General features: G+C 37.9%; 1 protein-coding gene across 19 annotated transcripts in view; it reads left to right on the forward strand.

Moving 5' to 3' along the window:
• Nucleotides 1-23,670, forward strand: part of CADPS2 (calcium dependent secretion activator 2) — a 295,682-nt gene that overhangs the window by 77,679 nt on the left and 194,333 nt on the right. For all 19 annotated transcript variants that reach the window (XM_032687469.1, XM_032687472.1, XM_032687479.1 and 16 more), the window contains exon 3: nucleotides 21,560-21,892. In XM_032687469.1, coding sequence (XP_032543360.1) covers nucleotides 21,560-21,892 — 333 coding nt within the window. The remainder of the gene's footprint in view (nucleotides 1-21,559; nucleotides 21,893-23,670) is intronic.

Below are 23,670 nucleotides of genomic sequence, written 5' to 3' on the forward strand. Positions count from 1 at the left end.
GTCCCCTTCCTGGATCTCCATGCTGCATGAGTGCACTGTTGACCTGCTTGGGGCCCAACAAGCAGAGTACTGACTATATGGGATGCTGCTGGCTGGGCTGTGAGTTCTGTAGCTGGTCTGAGATCGCTGCCATGTGTGAGGCACCCAGTGCTGCTTCCCGGGGCTCCTCTGTCTGCCAACAGCATCTTGAGACACATGTCTGGAAAAGAAACTGGTGAGGGCAGTGTCAGCTGTATTGCACTGATTAATAAACAGGATAACCAAGCATAGGGAATGAAAGGATGTATCCAGCCTCAAAGAAAACACGTAAAAAGCAAACAGCCTTGCCTGCCAAAAAAATCCACCTCAAGCACCCCCCCCCCCAAAAAAAGAAAAGTGTTAATTATGTTAAAAAAATAGCTCTAATCATATATGTCTTGTGGCTATGCAAAATTTTATTGTGAAAGCAATGACAGCAACAGTCTTAAGAAATACAGAAAAAATAGCTGCACGGATAGAAGGCACCTTATGCAGTCTGCTGATTTGTGTTTGAGAAAGGGAGAAACTTGTTTCTTAATTTCTCTTACAAGGAGGAGAAAAGTTACAATGGAAAAATTATATTTAGGGACTTTGATTGGAGATTTCATATTGCTGGTTGTAGAATACCATCAAATTTTTTTAAGGCTTCTTGCAATGATTTTTCATATAGGATAGACTTTTAAAGAAAATCTTCTGGGTCATTTAAAAATAAGACTTAAAGAGTATAATTTCCATAACGGCATTCTGAAACTCATCCTGCCTGTTTAGCTGGCCCTGTGCCTTGTGCTGGGATCATTTCAGTATGTTCTTGAGGAAAATGTTGCAAGGAGGAGGAGGTTTGTTAAGAACTAGCAAGAGTTTAGGCAGTCAGAGGGATGTATGAAAAAGATGGGCATCACCTAAGCCAGAAGAGAACTAGGTTGCTGAAAATTAGAAAAAGATTGTACCAGATTTTTAAAAGTAAACCATAGGAGAAAGCAACACTTCAGGAGAATGCCTTGTTTGTAAATGAAATCTTAACATCCTAGTTTAAAAAAAATAGGAGAAAGTCTGTAAAAACCCTAATAAGTAGTAAAAACCAATCTAAAGAAAGTCAGTTAATCAGAGCATGTAAATTAAAAGCTGAAAATAATTTCCAGTAATCCAAGTGGGTAGTCATGCAAATTGTCCATTTGAAGGGGACAGATATCTTCAGAGTGGTGCAGCATATTTTCAGGTGGCAGGAACCAAACTGTGATCTGTAGAGAGCAAGTGGTAACTGCAGAAGGAAGGCTACTCAAGAAAGAAAACAATAATTATTCTGCATTAGTCACAGAATCATAGAATTGTTAGGGTTGGAAGGGACCTGTGGAGATCATCTAGTCCAACACGCCTGCCAAGGCAGGGTCACCTGGAGCAGGTTACACTGGAATGCATCCAGGTGGGTTTTGAATGTCTCCAAATAGTGAGACTCCATCACCTCTCTTGGACAGCCTGTTCCAGTGCTCTCTCACCCTCAATGTAATGAAGTTCTTCATCGTACTGAGGTAGAACTTCTTATGTTTTAGTTTACGGCCACTACTCCTCATTTTGTTGCTGGGCACCAATGAAAAGAGTCTGGCACCGTCCTCTTGACATGTGCCCTTGAGAAATTTATATGTGTTGATAAGATCTCCTCTCAGTCTTTTTTCCTCTAGACTAAACAGGCTCAGCTTCCACAGTCTCTCTTCATAAGTATCATCTTTGTGGCTCTCCGCTCGACCTTTCCAGTAGCTCCTTGTCTTTCTTGTGCTGAGGAGCCCAGAACTGGACACAGAATTCCAGATATGGCCTCACTAGGGCCAAGCAGGGGGGAGGATCATCTTCCTCGACCTGCTGGCCACACTCTTCTCAATGCAGCCCAGGATACCAAACTGTAATGAGTTTAATTGCTGTCTATTGCTACATCTGTTACATCTCCAGAAAGGGATATAGAAGAAGTAAAAGAGCCAGAGGAGAGGACATCATATGTGAATATATATGTGTATAAATTTTATATTTATATATAAGCCAGTATGCAGATTATAAGGGCTCTTCAGCAAGGCTGTTGGAGTAAATGCAACTACACTTGCAGTTCCTGAAGTGCAGAAGAATTGCTAAACTTCCTGAAGCTTAAGAAACTGGTAAGATTCAGTGGTTGTGAGGGAAAAAATGGATGTGGAAAATTAAGAGTAGTTTAATAAAAGTTGATTACCCACAAACTATAGTTGCAAATATGATGGATAAAAGCAATCATATCCAGGAGGAAGGAGAGCCTGCAAAAAAACCTGAGTGTAAAACAGCTGGAGCTGGTAACAATCAATATAACTGAGAATGTATGAAATGTAGCAGATTGATAAGAAAAATATTCATGGGGGGATGAGGGGAGGAGAAATGCCATAGTTACCAAGACAAAGATGGAGTTCTCTGCCTTTGATTTAGCACTTCTTATAGTTCATAAAAGAAAAAAAAAAAGAGGTCTATAAATTAAAATACCAGAGGTGTTCCTCAGCATCTTCTGTAACTGCTGCCTATAGCTACTATTAAACCAGTTTTAGTCTAGCAAAAATGAAACAGAGTTCTAGTTATTTTTCTTGTTAACACAAGAAAAAAATAGTATGACAGTAATTAATACAATAGTCATTAACTTGTTGGGTAGAACTCCATAAGAACTGGTTGCTTGGAGCCTTTAAGGTCAGAATAGCTACAGCCTTGATACATTAGTTAAATACAAGCTAGGTTTCCCTTGAGTTATCAGACTTCATATATGGTAACTGAATCAGATTCCTTGCTCAGAAGGTCAAATATTTGTTTTCTAATGGTGAAAACAAGATCATGCTAAGCTGGCAAGCAGTGTTTGACTTTAGGAACTCTAATAGCAATAGCTCCTCCAGAGCTTTTAGCTATTTTTCTGTCTACTCAGTTGGCATTTCATCTTCCTTAAGGCTTCTCTCAATTGATTTGTTCGTGCTTATGTATTTTAGATTAATTGATCACTGGTTAAAACAGATTAACATACCTTAGAGGAGGAACTAAGAATGCAGACTGCTTCCTCCCAAGTGGATGTTGTAATATCACTAATCCAGAGAGCCAATTTCCCATGTCTCAGCTGTATTAGGAAGATGGAGAAGGCTCCTTGACTGAGGACAGTCTCCTCATTTGTGTTGAATTCATTCTCTTAGTAAATAGCAGATGTAGTTTTCATTCTGCCACCCCCCATGATCTCACATCGTGATTAAAGAGGCTTCTCACCTGTGTCTCAGTTAAATTACTTGAACATTTCTCTCCAGGACATGAGGCAAGTTAGGTCCCCCAGCTTGATGCTTGACACTTGAGCTCTGAAGAGAAATAAGATTTTTAGATATAATCCCTGTTGCCTGTGTTTAGACATCTGTGAACCCTGTAATGTTATGCCAGACCTCCAGATACAATTACTTGGAATATGTAGGCACCTTGGCCAGGACTTTCCACTGCATGGTAAATTATTACCATCGAAGATGTAGGGTACTTCTGAAGTCTGCCTCTGAGTTTACCCAGCTCCTTGCAGTATAGAGGACTTCTGATATCTGTGTGCCACAATTATTTAAATAATTGATGAATTAAATAAATGGAAAGAGTGAAATGGTTTTTATTATGTGTATGTAAATGCTTTCAAACATAGGGGTTTGAGGATTCATTTAAGGCAACCTTAATGAAAACAGCCCGTGGGAGGATTTCTCTCCCCTCATCTCTCTTGTCCTCACTGCACAGCCAAGCTGTGAGCCAGATTTGTCAACTCATAGTCAGAGAGATGAGCAGGTTGTTTCAAATATTATCCATTTTTCGTTAATTTTCAGCTGGATCTAAGCCTTGATCTGTATGACTGAGTCATGGAATTGAGATCATCAGCAAATTTGAGTCAGCTGCAAGATAGCCACTGAACACTTGATGAGGAATTTGGGCAAGAGGTGTTGGCAGCCTTTTGATGGCCACCAGTCTCAGATTGCTGTAAGCGTTTTTGCTCAGGACTACTTCTTGTTCCTAGCATTTTAATAATTTGCAGAGAAAAGAATGATAATATTACTGGCCTTGTTACATGTCATTATTTACAGAGCGAATTTTAATGCGCACACACACACACACACAAATTCAAATTTGATGAGTGAAAGAACTCTCAGTTTAAAGGTATTGTGGAAAATAATTGGACAATGTCTTTTCATCCTTTTTGCAGCATTCTGTAGCAGATGTCTCAAAATGTTGTCCAGAGATAGCAATTTTCTTTTTTAGTAAAACATAATGTTGCCCCCCTCCAAGCCATCTCCACAGTTTTTCACTTTTAGATAATCATGACTCTGTTCTGACATGTGCAAAAGCTTTAATAGTATGTGCTTCATGTAGTGTGTGGCTCGTAATTCTTACATAAAGGCACAAAGTGAAGTGAACCACATTTAACACCTGCAGGAATAAAAAGCATAGGTCAGGAGAGAGAAGCCACCTCTGTGTGTTTGGGGTACACATTTGTGGTACGTTTCTTTCCTAGTCCTATTTACTCAGATAAGAAAATGTAACTTTTTTCCCGCAACGAGAAAACCTGAATTACGGTCTTCTGATCCTAATTAAAATATCAAAAGATGTCATCTAAAAAAATGAGAAAGCCAATAACTTAGTTCCACTGGGTTTTAGATTGATAACATTGATTTTTTCTCTATGGCTGTGTTGGAGTCAGAATTTCATATTGTTTACGGAGCATTTAGACTAAAGTCTCTCTGGTATAATGGATTATTTTGAAGATCTCTCCAGTCCTTCAGTTTTTTCTTCTCTGAATAAAGCTGCAGAATGGAATCCAAGCCTCGAGTTTACTCTAAAATTAAAAACAACCGAGAAACCACTAGATGAAACACATAGTGAATATGAGCATAATATCTAGAATGTTCTAGCAAATTAGGGTTCCTAAGTTACTTTTGGGCCGGAACTGTGCCATATTTGACAATATATAACAAATGCATTTGACAATATATAAGAAAACTGCCCTTTTTTCTCACATTATGACTTCCTTCCTTAGTTAACTCAGTGGGCATAATATTCAGAAATGGGCACAGTTCATAAACAGTGTTTTTGAAAGAAACAGTGAAAAAGAAACGGTGCATGGAGGATGCATCTGATTTAATGGCTTTACTTGGTTTTGTTACTTCTGAGTGTGTCTGGGCAGGCAAGAGAAAGGGGAGTTGGCCATGTTTCAATGGCGGCTGCACATGGGGTCAGGGACCTCCCCTCTGATTAGGGGAGACTGTATCTTCCAGAATGGAAGATCTCCTAGAAATATTCCATCAGGGAGCATACCCAGTGTAACAGGAGGTATAAATGTGTAGAGAGGAAAATTACTTCCTGGGGACTAGGAAGCCATTGAAATTTTCTACACTGAAAAACAAAACTGTGGAAACAGGGGTCTGCATTGAAGTGCTGCTGGATAGGAGATTAAGTTTTGCATTCAGGGACTGTTTTATCTGGATTACCCATGGATCTAAGTTCTTAGTATTTGAAGTTTCCTTCTCCAAGATTGCTATTTCAATTTTTTTTTTAATAAAATTATAACTTTAGAATGTGGAAATACTGGTATTTTTTCGTGTGTTTGATTTAGACTGAATGTAGACAATGTTGGTATACAGTCTTATGTAAAATGGCATAAAGTTAGCTGCTGAAAAAGTAGCATCTTGCTTTTAAGTAGAGGGAAATATTGCTGCAAAGCTAGCATGGATCCTTATTCGAAGGAAGGCCAAGGTCCAGTCAAATTTCAATGTAAATCTGTTTCTGTTGCTGGCATTGAGACATAAGTGCCTTTGTTGACATTTTAGTTCAGGGTTTATTCAAGTCTATCAGTGGCTTCTTAGCTCAATGATGTTTTATTTTTGATGTCAGTTGTTCTTTGCATCCCAAAAGACCAAAGGCTGAGAGTGACAGTGAAGTTTTCCTGCTTTTCACAATGTGTTTATGAGCTGCCTCTATGATTGTTTCACTGCCAGTCTCTTACTTGACGACATTGCAGCTCTAACTGCTTCTGGATTGCAAGAGTGAAGTTACACCTTGCTCTGTGCCTGGAAGCTCCGAAGTTTTCGGTATAATTTAATGCAGATAGATTCCAAATGCAACCTGCCAAAATATATATTATCTTGCAAGTTAAAGATGTTGAGCTTGGCTCTATCACCATATGCAGAAGTACTTGCCAAAACCAATTGGATGGCTGAGCAGGGAGAACGAGGGCTGCTCAAGGTAATGCCGAGGCAGCGTTCTTGTATTTGCTGTAGCTTGCAAGCATCTTGTAGATGTGTGCACCTTCCTAGTTGTGGCAGCTCTGCCAGCACATGCTCTAGGACACGGCTGTACTGCTAGGCAGCTTTACTCCAACGTACCAGGCTTTTTAGTTCAAATCTAACAGTCTTGTAAAAACTCTTTTCTCCTTGACTTTAAAATAGAGTTCACTTTTTTGGTCTTGTTGGGCAGCTATGTACTGGCTTTGTGACTGCAAGCAACTATTAAACTTACCTTCTAATAGGGTGTTTCTTGTTATAGTTTTGTTCCTTTTCTTAAATTAGCTGTTCAAATTCTCTAGCCTTTTTCCTGTTTCAAGTTTTATGGGCTCAATTCTTAGTGTAAGGGTGAAATAATCTGAATTATTTCACTGAGTGAAGCATTAGTTCTGAAGTGACACCACAATACAAATTCTGAGTACACAGCTTACTGGGTTTTTTTGTAACTGATTTTTTTTTTCAGTATTTAAATAGTGATCAGGATATATATGCAAATTCCACAGTAAATTAACCTGTCTGTAATAATAAGTGTCTTGAAAGGTACAATCATTTGTAGAAGTGACCATAATAAGGAGGCTGTTTCGGGCTGTCATAAAATTCATTTATTAAAATAAAAAACCTTGGGGGATCATTCTGGGCCCTTTAGACCATCAAATTAGAAGATGGCAGAAGGCCCTTGGTATGAGTAATGTGTTTCAGAAGTTGGCAGATTAATACTGCAAATGTTTCCAAATAGCCTGACGCAGAATTGAGTTACCTTTTTATAAAAAACTATTTAGATCAGTGCAAGTCTGCTTCTTAGATAAGTAGGTGGGAAATATGTTTTCAGAATAGTCTAAAAGAAGCTGTAATAAAAATGAAAAATCTCTTGCATTACTGGAATTATGACTAGAATTTGAGTAGAATAACAGTACAAAAACTAAATGAGAAGAATTTTTGGTCAGACTTTGGCTTTGCAGTGTTTAGGATTTAGCCTTAGAGGTGACAAGTGATGTGTGCTGTTCTCTCTGGATATTAAAAATGTATTAGGATGTTGACTAATAGCTAGTCACAATACCTGAATAACTTAAGCTTTATCTTGGTATAAGTAGCAAGTAGCACTGGTTTACAGCAGGAGGGTAAGTCTGTTTGCTTATTAAGTTTGATTTGTAAATCATTTGCATTTCTTGCCCAAGCTCTTGACTGGCTTAGCTTGAAAAAATTTTGGAATAGAGGTACTACTGTCATTTGAAAGAAAAAGCTGAAAAGTAAGCATACATATTTCTAGTTTATTGAAACCAGTGCCCGTAATGAGAGAAAAGAGAAAGGTGAAGTCTTGTTACTGTGAATTTGAAACCGGACTAGGAGCAAACTGGAGAACTTTTCAACATCATGGTAGTGGTGGTTTTCCTTTCTTTTTCTACCCTCGGTATTCTACCTTGTACTTGCTACTGGGAACTGTGAAGGAAAAAAATTCTGGGCTTTGGGTCCTTTTTAGGAGGGGCCCTCAATTATATGAGCTCTATGAAGATTTTTTTTTCCCTTGCTTATATACGTAAATGTCGAACAAAATTGTTTGCAGTACCTTGAATTACACTGGATAGTTAACTGGGTTTTGTCCCTTTGTAATCAACCATAGTTATCTCTAGGAAGATGTTTCTCTGACTGTAATAATTTCAGCCTGCCCTATTCACTGCAAATGAAGTTTCATAGGTTGTTCTGATATTATCAGCACCTCCCTCTGGGAGCACAGGAGAGAGAAGGCATAGCTGTGGAAATGCTGAGGGAGGAGGGCAAAGGCACATGGACAATGTCTTCGCCATTGTCCCAACCTGGGTGCAAATACTCTTACCTCATCTGTATCATTCTTTTGGACTTCAGGCATTACATAAGCAGTATGGGAACCATGAAGATCAGGGGCACCGGGATCTTGGCAGGCAGCAGCTGCTCCTTTGAGAGGTAGAGGCAATAACTGGTCACTGTGACTGAAGACAGTGGCTGTAGAGAAGAAGCTACTGTTCACTTTTGTGTCTTACATTGTTTGATGAGTTAAGTCTTTGCCATAGAATATACTGCTAGCAAGGCAGAATAGCTGATGATTGTGTAAAATAAATAAATAAGAAACTGAACGTGTTTCTGACTTGAGATGATATATTGAAAAGTAATCTTTAAAATGGTCTAGAGAATGCTGAAGTGTAGTTAATTAATATTTTCTAGAACTTAAGTACTTTAAACAGAGAGCAAACTATGACTAAGAAGCCTCAAAGTTACCATTAAAGCTATTTGGACCTTGACATATAATTGGAATGCATAAAAATAGTCCAACTTAAAAAAGTTTGCATTTTGCATGCTAAAATCTGGAGGGATTAAACTGCAGACCAAATGTTCATTAATCTTCCCATTGAAGCATTGCTGTCTGAAGTGTAGCCAGCTGGGTGATTAATAAATCTAAGAAAGTATTTAAGATTCAGAATGCATTTTGAAGCTTTTTTGTCTATTATAACTTTTCTACCAATGCCACGAATTGATCACCCTTGTGAAAAATTAATCAAGGAAAATATATTGTTATTTTTTGACACACAAAGATTACACTTTATAACGAGAGAGAGAGGGAATGTATTTATGATAAAGACTGACTTTTTAAGAAAGTTTTATTGGAATAAAAAGATTTATAAGACTACAGTTAGCAGCTAAGTCCAACGTGCCAATGATCTGGTGTCTAGAAGTTCTGTATATCCTTTGTACCACTTTCCGGAATAGAAATGCATTCTAATGAGTGATGAGATGGTATTGCTGTTGAGAAATGTCTGCACAAATAATAAGGCATTTTAAGTACAGACAAAACAAACACTTCCCCAAGCAGTCCCATTTTCATGATGCATTGTCCCTGCCTGCATTTGCACTCATATTCCATTGTTTTTATCTTTCTCTTAAAACAGAAACACTTTGAAGTATAGATAGTCTTTTGGAAGAGGCAATGAGGCAATTTTTATTATACCAAATGCATTCTCATTACAAAGCTAGTATTATCTATCACATCAGCTTGCAATTAAACTTGACTGTGTTGTTCCATCCTGTTTCTCCTCAAACGATTTGAAGTCTTCTGTCATGACACTTTAGAACTTTTGGAAAGCATTCACACCACTTGCCTTGGGATGCTTTGTAAGACAGTCTGGACAATGGATCTTTGTGATCTTCTCTGCCCGTATTGTGGAGGGAGAGAGGTTCCTCTAGGGAGTGCTTCAGAGCATTAGGAGCTCTGGGTTGTCCTCTGGATGAGTGTGCCCTTGATCAGCACGTGGAAAGGGGTCTAAAATAGATGAGTAGCATAACTAAACATGGGTTGTAGGGTGATTTGTCCTTACTCTTCCCTGAATGGTTCCTTTCTCTTAGTGTGTAAATGCAGATGGAGATACAATAGTAAGACTTTTCCTTTTTCTCTTGGTAAAGAGTTCAGTAACTGCTAAGTTATCACCTAGATGGGGTTGTACTCCTTTAATCTTCTGGTTTGCATCTCTTTATTTACTTGTCTTCAGTCATGCAGCTCTAGATGTCTGCAGCAGTTGTTATGTTCTTTTCTCTTGTTCAGACTATTTTTTCTTACTTCCCTTATTTTAGTAATGATGGGTTTATTTTTTAAACAATCGTAGTGGACTATCCTAGCAGCTCTTGGGTCATACAGGAGATAACAGGAGCAGACAGCCTTTTCTTTTTTGCCTTGGGATGGGAAGTACATAGTTGTGGTTCTTTCTCATAGATATTTTTCTCTGCCACTTCTGCACGCTACATCTGATTCTCAGGAATACTGTTAAAACTGTGTCATCTTTCATGGGATGCAAAAGAAGTTTTTTTCTTAGAAGGAAAGGGGCTGCATTTTTCCCTGTGTGTATTTTTCTTTAAATCCTGGGCATCACAGCAGAAGGAAGATGCCATATTAAAAGATAAGACATCATCAATAAGCCTTACAAGGCTTAAGAGGGTCTACTCTTGTCTTTGTTTTCCAGTGACTACCCAAGTTTTGCAGTATTCGTGATGTGTCAGTTCTTTTCCAGTTTCCTTAGGCTGCAGAGTGAACTCAGCGCTTTAACTTGTTTCCCCATCTGACAGTGCCCTTCCCACACCACCAAAAAAAAAAAACCACTAAAACCAAATAGAACAGGGAAAGAAACTGCCAGATAATTTGCTTAAGTTGTCAGTTTGATGGCACTTTTTCAATTTTAAAACAGAGACAGAAAAAAATAATGTTGTCTTATGACATTTCAGTGGCTTCAGCCCAATTCCTATTTGCTCATATGCTTTTTGAGCATTCTGCTGCAGTGGCAGAATATATAAATCGGAAATGAAAAAGTGATGTTGATCAGTTAAAAAAAATTGTCCCAAAACAATGTCCTTATTTTAAATGAAAGTATTTAGGGTGGTGATGGGCAGTAGGGACTGAAAGGATCTCAGCAGACCTGCTCTGACTATAGGCTGCCTGGTATTGTGTTTAAAAATAGAGATATAGTTGTATGCTCATTCGAACTAAAAGCTATTAATCTATACTTAGGTGAAAATGGTTAATGCAGGAGAACATTTATGGTAATAGGGAAGTGAAATAGCCAATTCTTTTCATCTGTGAAAAAATGAACCCAGTGCAATACCAATGATGAAAACTGTCACTTATATAACTTCCACTTTTCAGTCAAGTGGAATAAAAACTAGAACCATGAGTGACTCTGGAGGAAAATTTAGAAAAGTGAAGGACTATTTTCTCTTCCTTATTGTACTTGCCCATTTACTTCACTTTTTCTCAAAGTTAATGCAAGAAATTGGATGTTATATTTAGTAAGACTGTATCCTAAGAGATAAACACTATCAGAAGAGATAAAGTGCTGGGGCTTGTTGTATTTTGTACAGCACTAAGTAAACACCAAAAAGTCAGAGAATTGAGGAGTTCTTTAGCAATGCAGATGGAAATGTATGTTACTGATTTTAAGCAGCTGGATGTTTTTCTCAAGTTTGCAGGTACAGAGGTAGTTATGCATAAACTGATCATCGTCTGTGATTGTAAAATAGATAAATATGCTAAGTAAATGTTTTTTTCTAATCCTTTTGGCAAGACTGTGTTTGCTACTTATTATTTTTGTGTATAAATGTTTCCTTTTTGAAGTCTGTTTCTCTCAATCTTCAGTTTCTTCTTTCTGCTTTATTATTTTTGCCTGGTTTTGTTATCCTTCACTTTCTTCCCTCATAGTCAGGGTTGGACACTTTCCTTATGGAATTTGCTGGAAAATAAACAGGACCAATAGTGAAGCGAGAGTAAACCTTTTTTCAGTGATTTCTCCAAGGCATGCAGTGTTATACATTCAATTTAACAGCCTTTTTCAGGCTTATGCTAGCTAAAATAGACCCTTCGAAATTCTCATCACCAAAGGGAGGGGTTCTGGTCAGGCAAGATCAGCATACAGGGGAGCAAGCTGTCAGCTCTGCTATAAAGAGGAAAGAAACTGGAGAATCAATGTGCTGATGAGCTCCTAATGCTTTCATTAAATTTCACTTTACTAACCAAGAAAATGCACTTTGGCGAAAAGAGGCTTTGCAAATTACTTCTTTGCCAGGTCGATGGTGATGGATATATAACCAAGGACAGCCTGATTAAGCCCTACACAGCGGGCGAAGAAATTCCTTAAGTGGTCAAGGAAAACCTTTACTTTGTAACTTCCTGCTGAAGCAGTTTCGCATCTGCTGTAATTGCCAATTCTTGAGTAAATTGGGAAAATAGCATAAGAATAGGTTGTTGGTAAATTGTCTGGCTTGGCGACAAGACAACCCCTGCATTTAACTTGCAAGCAAACAAATGTGTGCTTCAAAACATAAAACCTTTCTCTCTCCCTTTGGCATTGTGTGTTGTTCAGTACAAAATATACTTTCACTCGTGCTTATGGTCTGCATCAGTCATCTTTCTCTGGCAGGCTGACAGCTGAAGCACCATTTCTGCTGTGGAACTGTTGAACTTCATTGTTTATTCTAGATCCACTGCATGCAGTGTGTTCTTTCTCCTATATCTGAAGGTCTTGAGAAACATCTACAGGGATAATATGGCTTTTTTATCAGGAGGGAGCTGATCGATAGAAAAGCCTCGGCCTGCACAGAAACTGCTCAATCTCTAGTGACATTTATGCATTTATTTCCATAATTAAATAGGAATGATGAGTTAATATATATATAGGTGTGATTTCAGACCTCATGGCATTGTCTACAGCACTCTTACAACATCCTAGACAGGAGAAAAGCAATATGCAGAGAAAACAGTGTTTTCTCCCTAGCAGCACATCAGATTGCCCAATGCCATTACTGGACACAGACTTACAAAGATTTTTTTAACATCTGGCTACTTCTTATGTTTCAACAATCCAAGCATCACAACATTTTGAAATATGCAGATCATTTCTGCTATTTTATTGCCTATTTATCAGCTAGTTTCTCCCTGGCATAGACAACTGGAAGATGAGAAGTCATTTTGGTAATTGCTTGCTTGTAATTACTCTCATGCAGGGTCTAGTGTGAGGGTACTTGGCCGTCATCTTTGGGGGGGAAGATGATTTTCATTTTTCTGGCTGCCAGTGTTTAATATGTGGCCGTGGATCAGCCCACAGAGATCTCAAACCATGTGAACATTGATTGCCTGTGTGAGCAGTCACTCAGGAGGGAAGTTGGATCGCTTTGGAGTTGTACATTGAGGTGATATTTGGAGAAACTCCAGAATGGTGGTACCACCTGAGGCCATGTGCACCATGGTGTACAAAGTCCCTCAGCATGCTTCAGCCAGCCAGTGAACTCTGAGGCTTGGTCAAAGGGGGAACTACACTTTTAAAGTGAAGATCGCAGTGGCTGTTCCAAGTGAAGGTAGAGCAAAAGTAATCCACGAACATGCTCTTGCAGGCAACAATCTATATACATAACTTTCTATGCCTCACTAGGGTGCAAAAACTATTGTTGCTGTTGCCAACCTTGAAAGGAGGATAAATATGCTTGTTTCAGAAGGGCATCTGGATAACTTTAATAAATGAATCCAGGAGAAAACACTGCTTCTGGGTGAGATTGTTTTGTTCATTTTTAATGGTGATTGTCTTTCTGCTTGCTCTTGTGCCCAAGGCATGAACATTGCAATACATAGGTCTGTGAAATGTGTAGCCATCAGGAACAGAAATTCGAGTAGACTTCGGGAAATTGCTTGTGCCAGTTTGAAAAAGGTGGCAGAGAAACAAATCCCAGTGCACAGTGTTGTATAGTACACTTACAAACATGTAAGCCTGAAGCAGTAGCACACATTTTGGTTTGCAAGAGTTGAAGTTTTGGTGGTTTTTTTTAGAGATAACTGGTTCCTAAGCTGTGGGAAATATCTAATGTGCAGGTGTTTTGCCCAAAAGAGTTGAAGAAAGCAAAGTATATCACCTGAAGATTACAACTTGTGATTGTTTCTGAACCATTAGTCTTAATAAGAAGAAATCATAGCCTAATATACTCAGGAAGGGTAGTAGATATATTAAAAAATAAAGAGGAAAAGTATTAAAAGAAGATTATGACTCTTTGGATGATGATGGTTTATTACTTTAAATTTTTTACCTTTTCTCACCTTCATGTAATGTGATTCTTAAGGAGATTTTAAAAAGAAAAAATCCCTCACTGTTAACTGAAATTTATGTGTTTTTTTTTTTTATTTAACCTTTTTTCTGTCCTGAATTAGGAGAAAACTGTACAATATAGTATGCTTCTAGGAGAAGTAACCTTTGATTAACAAAATAATGATGGAAATACTGAAATAGAGAAATAGGAGTTTATTAGTGTGATTTCTTAAAATTTAAGTATCTTTTGCAGGTGAGGACTCTGTTCTGAAAACTTACATAGATTAAAAACTAAGACAGTTTAACTCTGATAATTTCATATTAAAAAAATCAAAATAGTGCCTGGAGGATATTTCTAGGTATAAAAGAGAACAAGGGAGGAAGAAGACCTGCAAACCAGTCTTAATTTTTTTTTCTAGAAACATGAAAGGTACTTCTGATTTCAAAATACTGAACAAATCTCATCATGTAGCTCAATTTACACTCATGTTCAGCAGCCAAAAATTATTAAAAGTAGTTATTAAAATGCATTGATAACTGTTAGTCTCTTCTTAGAATATGAATGCTATTTCAATGGCCAATGCAGTAATTTTATTCAAGTAGCATAAAAATAATTACCGTGTGCTATTGGATGTATGATGCTACTGCATTAGCTATTTATTTTTGACCCTAAATGATCTTGTTCTTGTAGTGTGCTTAGTAGAACTAATGTAAACAATTACATTAACAATTTTTTGAGTTTTTTTTCTTTTTTTCCAGACTCTCTTAAGTGCAGTGAGAATATCATATCTGAACCGATGTGTTTTTTCTGCAGCTCCAAGGTATAGCAGCAAACAGCGCTGGTTTTAATATGTTACTTCCTACCAGGCATAAGCCTTTGTTCTTAAAATACGTAGTTGTGGGAGCTGTTCTTCAAACTGTCGGAAGTTTTCTGTGCCTTCATCAAACTAGCCCCAGCTCTTGGTGTGAAGCATTGTGTGGTTTCTGACTGCAGTAGAACTGCTGAGGGGTGTGTGAGCTGATCCCAGAGAACACTGCTCATGTTAAACACTGAAATGGGGAATATTTTTGTTCCTGTGGAACAAGTAGGACCTAAAGTAAAGTTGGTGGTAGCTGTTGACTGTGACAAGAGTTGCTAATGAGCTGTGGTATGGGAGACTTTGAGGACCTACCCCACTAGCAGCAAAGGGCCCTTTACTATTACATAGTAAATGTCCTACACTTCATTTTACCTCGAGTAATGCTTCTAGCACAGCATGATGGTGCATGTCCCATCCAATTTTTAAACAAGACACTTATTTCAATGATTTTTAATTTGTAGAAAGAGAATAGTTGTCTTTTTCAGAAAATTTAGAGCTCAATTTAGACCTGAAAATTGCTGTCCTTTTTTAAAGATTTATTCTTTGTGTCATAAACTTGATTTGCGGTAGTAGTACAAAGCACAGCAGGTGCTTGAGTGCAGAACACATCAGATAAAACCAAAGGCATATGTTTGCCTTGTCTCATGACCCTGCCATTGGACTTGTGAGAGCTGGTCTTCTACAAGGCTTCAGTGGTAGCTATATAATCTGTCTCTCCCTCTTTCTCCTTTTCTCTTCTTGCTCCCTCTGCTTCTCTTTCTTTGCTCCTTTCTTGATGCTTATGGTGGTTTTGAGCTGGAGGGATTGGATCTTGATTTTAGTGTTGTGGAATTGATTGGATTTTGCCTTAAGTGTTGTGGATTTATTGTATCTTGACTGAAGTGTGTGGATTAATAGTATATGCTGAGTCACTATTGTGGTGGAACATTTTTGTGTGATGTCCTTTTGAACTTTGGCCAAGTTCCCTTATTTACTCCCCTAAATTAATAAAGAAGTTCCTTGGGAACAAGCCCATGGTTCATTCTCTTGATGCTATCTAGAGGTATTAAAGAACCCTGTTATAGTAAAACTCCTAGCCAAGCCAGTGAGCTGGTAGCTCCGGGGGCTTGGAGTCTTAACATGTAAAATAAAGTATGCAACATCAGTTGGTGCCATCACTTATAAATGCCCGAGTGAAGGTAATGAAGCATCTCCTATGGTCTGCATCAATGCAGAGGATCCTGTTACAGCTGTGATTGGTAGTCTAGAAGAAAAGAATGTTTTATGCTTAGTTCAGAATGGTGTACAAGTAATCATAGCAATAGAAGTAGGAAGCTACCACAACTCTTGGATGAGCTGTTATTTAGAGGCCCTCTCTGTGTGTAAGGGCTGTGGTGTTTTACTGCACCTTGTCCCGAGTGGGTGATTTAGTATGCTTAAAGAAGCACTGTGAAAGGTATTAGGAACGTGGGGGTCCTGGTCAACAGCATGTTGAATATGAGTCAACAGTGCCTTGGAAGCCAGGAGGGCCAACTGTGTCCTGGGTGTCATCAGGCAGAGCAGCGTCAGCCGGTCGAGGGAGGGAATTGTCCCGCTCTGCTATGTGCCAGTGCGACCTCACCTTGAATATTGCGTGCAGTTTTGGGCACCACAATATAAGAAAGATATTTAGCTCTTAGAGAGCATCCAAAGGAGGGCAATGAAGATGGTAAAGGGCCCTGAGGGGGAGCTGTATGAGGAGCAGCTGAGGTTACTTGGTCTATTCAGCCTGGAAAAGAGGAGACTGAGGGGAGACCTCATCGCAGTCTACAACTTCCTTGTATGATTCTTGGGGGTGGTCCTGTGCAGGGTCAGGAGTTGGACTCGATGATCCTTGTGAGTCCCTTTCACCTTGGCTGATTCTGTGATTAGCAAAAGTGGTCTTAATATGATGTTGTGAAAGTGTGGCTTAACAAAGTTTGATGTCAGGGTTTACTCTATTACTGTATGGCACAATCATTTGAATGGTCATTCAAAGCTACCAAGGCACAACTCAAAGTTATGCTAAAAGGCTATGCATGATATCAATCTCTTACCAAAGATCTGCCCTTGGTTATGGGTCTCTCAGCCTCAAGGAGCAGCCTTGAGAGCCATCCGAACTCAAGCAAAGATCACCATTGTTCAGCCAGGCTGTTTAGCTGGAAGAGCTCAAAGAAAACTTACTTGAGCTGTCATATACATGGAACACAGTGGTTGGTTTTTAGTCAAATTACATGTGATAGGAAAGGTGTGCATGAGATTTGTTGTACCCACAGATTTCGTTGTTTCTTGATAAATGACTCTTGGAAAAGCCACCTGCTATTCATGTGTGAAATGCATGATCAGTGTTCCAAGCTCATATGCATCGGTGCTCACTGGGTCACTCTACTCTTTTGTGGGTTTTCAGAGAACAGATCAGAACTAGAGGAGTTCTTGGTCCAGCTACAGCCCAGGCCATTACCTCCTTTGGAGCCTGTACCAAACTATTGCTGGTTTGGTTAAGGGGCCAAGTGCATCCCTCACACACCTACATACAAGGTACTAAGAGCTTGAATCCTGGAACATATAGGGTACTAAGGGCTTGGATCCAGTAATGCCAGAATTTAAAAAAGTAATTAAAAAAAGCTACAACGCAGCTTGAAATCCTTGTACAGAAAGGTGGTAAGCTGATTCCAATGGTGTCTATATGTCTAGACGTTTACTGTCCCAGAGGTGTTGTGTGCATTTTGAGCTGCAGCCATCTTTTCCAGGACAGATGATGCATTGCGCACTGATTGTTAAGACATAGGGCATGTCTGAATTGCAAATGTGATTCCTCAAAGCTAGAGAAACAGCAGCAACCATCAAAAATGAATAAAAATCTCTAGTGGCTCTTGTGGCAAATGAAGTTCCCAGCTGCTTTGCTTAAAAAAGAGGAGGATGTTGGTGCTATTGAAGTACTAGAAGGCATACAGAGGCCAGGTGAGTAAGGAGTTTTCAGAGGCTGCGAAATCATTCTTGTGGTCCTTCTGCCCTACTGTATTCACCTATGTTTTTTTTCCTAAACTTTACAGTTTGTGTTGCCTGATTATATAATTAGTTAAATTTGATATGATGTTCAATATATAGAAAAGTTATTCAAGGGGTGTGTTCTAGAAAAAGTAAAACCCAACTCTTTGTTTAATATTTCCAGCATTTCCTCAAGTTGTAGGTACTTCTAAATAATGATTTTTCATCTTTAAACAGAAATATACTTTTAATGTAACTATCTTAGTGCTAAAGACTATTTTGAATTTAGCTTTTTTACTAACATTTGCAACTGATGAAATTGCGTGTGTATAATGATTGGAAAAAAGTGAATTTAAACCTTGCTTCAGTAGATTACAAATTCTTCTCTCATCTTTGATTGAGGAGAACTTTTTCCATCAAAAACTGAAGGTATGGTTCAGTCCAAAAGTATTTAGAAGGGCTCTTAATAATGTGAATTGAAAAGGTTCCTCAAAGTGGACATATATGTATGGTCCATCAAAACCTGTATTTGAACTGTTTTCTCCTGTGTGCATTTTATGTGTTAATACAGCATTGCTTTTTGGTATTTGATAATTTGTTAGTAGTGAGTAACGCATAGAGTTGATGTTGACTTGGATTCAAGGAACCAGTAATGATACTAAAAGTTCAAATGCTGGCTGCCAAAAAGCGTCACTCCACAATGTCTTTGAGGAAGTCCAAACCTCCAAAAACAACCAAACCTCCAAACCTCCAAACATTGGAGGTTTTTGAATGATTGTTTAATTAGTACTAAGTCTAACGATCAGACTATTGAAATACAGGAATAAAGGGCAGAAGAGTGGGAGATTTAGTGAATGTACTTAATTAGTATTTTGCTTTAAAGATATGCCATTCTCCATATAGTACTGATTCCTATAAACTACTGCTTAGGTTTTGTTTGTTTGGGTTTTTTTTTAAGCAGTCATCAAATGGCTCAGAAAAGCTCTGAAACTGAGGAGACACATCTCAAGAAATCTAACTGAAGCAAAGGATTTTGCATTCAATGTGAAGAGTAACATATGTCTTTCAGGAACAGGAATAACAAGACATATAATAGCTTTTTAATGTATGTTAGTGTTTTAAATTTGAGACACATATGGTACATTCCTAATGGAATTTCTATTCTCTTATGGTTTTTTGTTGCTAACAAAGTCTTGAAAATTGAGTGGGTTTGTTAAAATGCTATTATTGCTTTTTAATTATCATAAATAAAAGTTGTTCTTTTTTTTTTTTCCTCTCAGGAAAAAATTTGGTAAATTGCTATTCAACTAATACAATAAAATCTTTAAGTCCAATGGATTCCTTTTCATAACCAACTATGTTTCATAGTCTGTTAGCCACACCTTGGCTTTATATTTTGAATAAATTCCTTCTATATCCACAGTATCTTGCAAAAGAATTATCTTGCAATAATTTTTGAAAATTTAATAACAATATAGTTTGTGACCCAAAATACATGAGAAGGGAACATTTTAGGGTCAGGGATACATGCAGATTGTATTTTGTATGTGCACATACCTGTTGCTTTGTCCAACATGTATATGCCATTATTTTGTCAATGTAATGCACACCAAGTGTTACAATAGTGTTTCCCTTCCATGGTTAAGTGGTTAAAAAATGGAATAGATTTTTCCTGCAGTCTCTTGGAAAATCGACTTCAGAATCAGAAATAAATTTTGAATTAGTATGGTTCATAAATAAAGTGGTAACAGCTTCTCAGCTCTTGCATTCAGAATTAATGGTTTGGAACAATATGAATGAAAGAAGATAATGAATGGTAAACCATATTTTGATGATCTTACAGTATGTATTTTGCAGGTTGTTTTTGTTTGTTTTTTTTTTTTTAATAAGACTGATCCAGTTATATTAGCAATACATAGGGTCGTGTAGTCTTGCATGGATATGAGACTTTGGGTGGGAAGTGTCTTTTAATATTCTTAATTTCTTTCTATCTTCTGCATCTTCTTTCTCTCACTGGGTGTGCAGACTAATATGATGCAAGGTTAAGTGATGTTTATGAACAGTAGAAAGTAGCTGAAATTAGTTTGAAGTCTTCTTTTGTAATTTTTTTCCTGTTTGCTTTCCAGTGAAGCTGTTGGAGGAATGAATCATCGTAATTGCAGACTGTTAGAACAAGGAAAGACTTAATATCCATGTACCTGTTTGTGTTGATCTTTTATTGCTTAGTGGAATTTCTGACTATTATGTATTTTGAAATTAAATTCAATATTTGAGTAGCATTTTGAGGAAATTAATATAAACATTAATTGACAATAACCATGTCAGGTCTCATTATGGATAAGAATTTAACCTTAGATACTTACGTTTCCATAAAAAGAAATCTATCTTGGTACAGATAGAGGATATAATGTGATTAGCATATATTGGTGATGGTTTTTTTTGAATAATCTGTTTGGCCAAGTACTTTTAGGCTTAATCTGCAACCTTGTGTACAATATAATTTAGGATATCTGTTGAAAGATGTACTTTGTAAGTAACTAAATTTTAAAATACGGTACATGCATTGACAAGCACTGAAACTTTTAGAATACATTTTTCTTGATCTGTTTGTGTCTGTGTACTCCTCTCTGCTCAGCTTTTTAGATCCTCTCCTACTCCATTGTTTTGTATGTTATAAGTGATGCACAGTAGTGTTTTAGGTTTGTTGTTAGGTGCACTGTCTCACATGAGATATTAAATGGAGTAAGAGCTCTACTGTGCTATTGTGTACATTTATTGTGATTTCATAGCTCTCAGTGACTAAAACGACTATCTGAAAATACATAGTTAACTTCCAGTTCATACATCTGATTGAAGAGAGCAGGCAGTCAGAAAGGTGACGGATAGGAAATCTCTTTCAACTTTGTGGTTTCACTTCTGTTCCTTGCATTTCAGCTGTACTTGGGGTGTTGGTGTGGGACCCAAGCAGCCCCCAGCACCTGAACTGTGCAGGGTGGAGGGCCCTGATCCATCTCCTTTGCTGCAGGAAGCCAGGTGGTTCTGCCCAAGTTATGCTTTCAATGGCATGATGTAGTTTATCTCTTGTTCAAGGCACAGTTGTTTATGCAGGTCACCTTTTTGTTGGTTGCATCTTGTAGAGGAACAATTTCCAGAGACTTGCTACTAGAAATGAGCTATGTACAGGCCGCATACAGATCAACCTTGCTAAGGCCCTTATTAAAAGAAGAGATGAATACAACCATCCTTGAACACTGAAAAGTTCTTACAGAATGCTGATGCTGATTTAATTGGTTTGTTGTTGTAATTTGCCTTTTCGTATCTTAGAGTATGAGTACTTAGGAGGGTATTTTTATGTTAGTCTCTGGGAATTTTACACAGAGAATCCCATATTGTGTCTCCAGTATTGTATCTACTGTAGTAGAAATAGCTCTGTGTCTTTGTGTCTTTCTTCTCTCAGTTGTTTCTCTAATTTTTTGGTGGGTTGGGTCTCTTTTCCCCCTGAGTTTCTCTCTCATTTTAGGTAAATTTTAAATTAGCTGCTGTTAATTCAAAGTTCATTCTAGCCTAGCTATTGTAAATTTATGCATAAATACTTCAAAAACTACTTAGTGTAAGTACTAATTCAATGCAGAAGCTTACTTTTTCAAAATGGCCACTTGTTTCTTTGTGAAAAACATAGCAAACTTGGCCTGTGTAACTCTTTCATATAAAACCATCTTTCATAGAAGCAAAATACTAGTTTGTAATCCCTTATAAAGGGATTGTTTTGTGTTTGTGTCCATGCCTAACTTTTTCTGTTTCTTTTTTTTTTTCTCTTCTTTTATTTTAAAAGGTATTTCTCAAGAGTGATCGGGTTGCAAGAATGGTCCACAGTGGAGGATGTTCTGCGAGTGACTTTAGAGATGTTTTTAAGAAAAACATAGAAAAGAGAGTCCGAAGTTTACCGGAAATCGATGGATTAAGCAAAGAGACAGTGTTAAGTTCTTGGCTAGCCAAATACGATGCCATATACAGGGGAGAAGAGGACTTTTGCAAACAACCAAATAGAATGGCCTTAAGTGCTGTATCAGAGCTGATTCTGAGCAAGGAACAGCTTTATGAAATGTTTCAGCAGATTCTAGGGATCAAAAAATTGGAACACCAGTTGATTTATAATGCCTGTCAAGTAAGTATTGGTGTCATTCAGTTCTGTTCTGTCCAGAATATCTCCCCCTTGCCAGCAGATCAAGTGCTTCCTCCCTGCATGTAGAATCCTTCAATTTTAGGTACAGCTCCACAGTCCAAGGAGATGAGACTGCTGAGAAAGGAATCTCTCTGTGGTTGGGTCACTGCTGAGCACTTGGAAAAAGGGTATGCCAGAGTATATGATACTTATGCTACAGGATCTCCTGACACCTTTATAGTGTGATAGCTCCAGTGATTCGGGTGATTCTGAGGAATGTTCTATGGTTTGTACACCTGCATACCTTCATATAAATTACATATGCACATACATACATTTCTGAGCATGTGTATACACCTTTAAAAGAAATTTTATTCCATAAATAGATGACAGGTGATTCAGGATGTTGTTGGCCATCCAATATCTAGAAGGTTCACATGTTAGAACTAAAGGAGTTCCATTTCAAGCACTCTCTATCAAGCTAATTTGCACATTTTTACTTTGTTGTTTTGTTGGATAAGTGATGTTCCCCATAAATTACTGAGGCCATGACAGTCTATTCAACAGTCATATTTAGATTTATATGTATAATCTCTCACTAATCAGTACTGTAATTGGTATGTAAAAATATTTTATTAGCCAGTCTTCACAGTGATGCAAGTGTAAATTAGCAGTTACTTAGGAGGAAAAACCTGAAGAAAACTAAGCTATTTTTGCAAGTCTCACAACCAGCCAACATGGATGTAGCATTTAAACTGAGCTCACACAGCTTTCTGCGCTGTCTGTAAAATGGTGAACCAGATTACAGCTAAGCTGTTTTTTGTATATTATGCTAAAGGTTGGCTTGTAGTTATGGGCCATCTTAATACAGGAACAAACGAGGAATCTTGGGACTTCGTTGCCTACTTCATTTATGGATTAGTGTGGCATGAAATCATGTGACTGTTCTACAATTGAAACATCTGTGGTGTTTAACACTTCTCAGGGTCATAGATCCAACTTTCATAATGAGAAATTGTAATATTCTATTCTGCATCAAATTATGAGCAGTGAGAGATAGCAAGTATTCCTTCTTTTTTTCCTGTATGCCCCCTCTTTTTCCTTTTGCCTGTTGATTCACATACATGTAAATCATGAAGCTAACCTCTGGGATATGCAGGTTGGTAACAAAATAAAGAAGCACTGAAATCTGTGGTAATAATTCTACTTATTTGTGGGAGGGGTTTATATACAATAGAACACAGAAGCATGGGATGGTTCAGTTTGGATAAGACCTCATTCAGTCCTGCTCAAAGCAGGGTCAACTGTGAGGACAGATTAGGTTACTGAGGGCTTTATCAGACAGGTCTCAAAAGTTCTATGAATGGAGGCAGACTGTGCAAACTTTCTGGGCAACTTGTTCCAATACCTGAAAACATGAAAAATTCACAATTTTTTTCCCCAGAAGTGGATAACCTGTTACTTGTAGTAGAAAGTCTGCATGGATTTCTCTCTCCTCTGTTGCCTGACAATTGCTAAATCTTGCTTTGTATGTCACTGAGAGTGGTCAAAATCTGCTGTTTGTCTGCATTGGGCTAGAGGAATATAAAAGGGTGTGATTGTAGAGCTTTGAACAATTAAACAGGAAAATTGTTCCCTTAGTATAAACGTGGTTCTGATGATACAGTCCACTAGGTTGTTGTATCTGTATACTTGAAGGCTTCTTTATTTTGGTTCTTAATTGTAGAAATGTTGATGAGGCCATAACTTATGGAGATTGAAACATCCCAGTGGCTCATTTT

Source organism: Chiroxiphia lanceolata, chromosome 5 (assembly GCF_009829145.1).
Source record: "Chiroxiphia lanceolata isolate bChiLan1 chromosome 5, bChiLan1.pri, whole genome shotgun sequence".
Taxonomy (NCBI): Eukaryota; Metazoa; Chordata; class Aves; order Passeriformes; family Pipridae; genus Chiroxiphia; species Chiroxiphia lanceolata.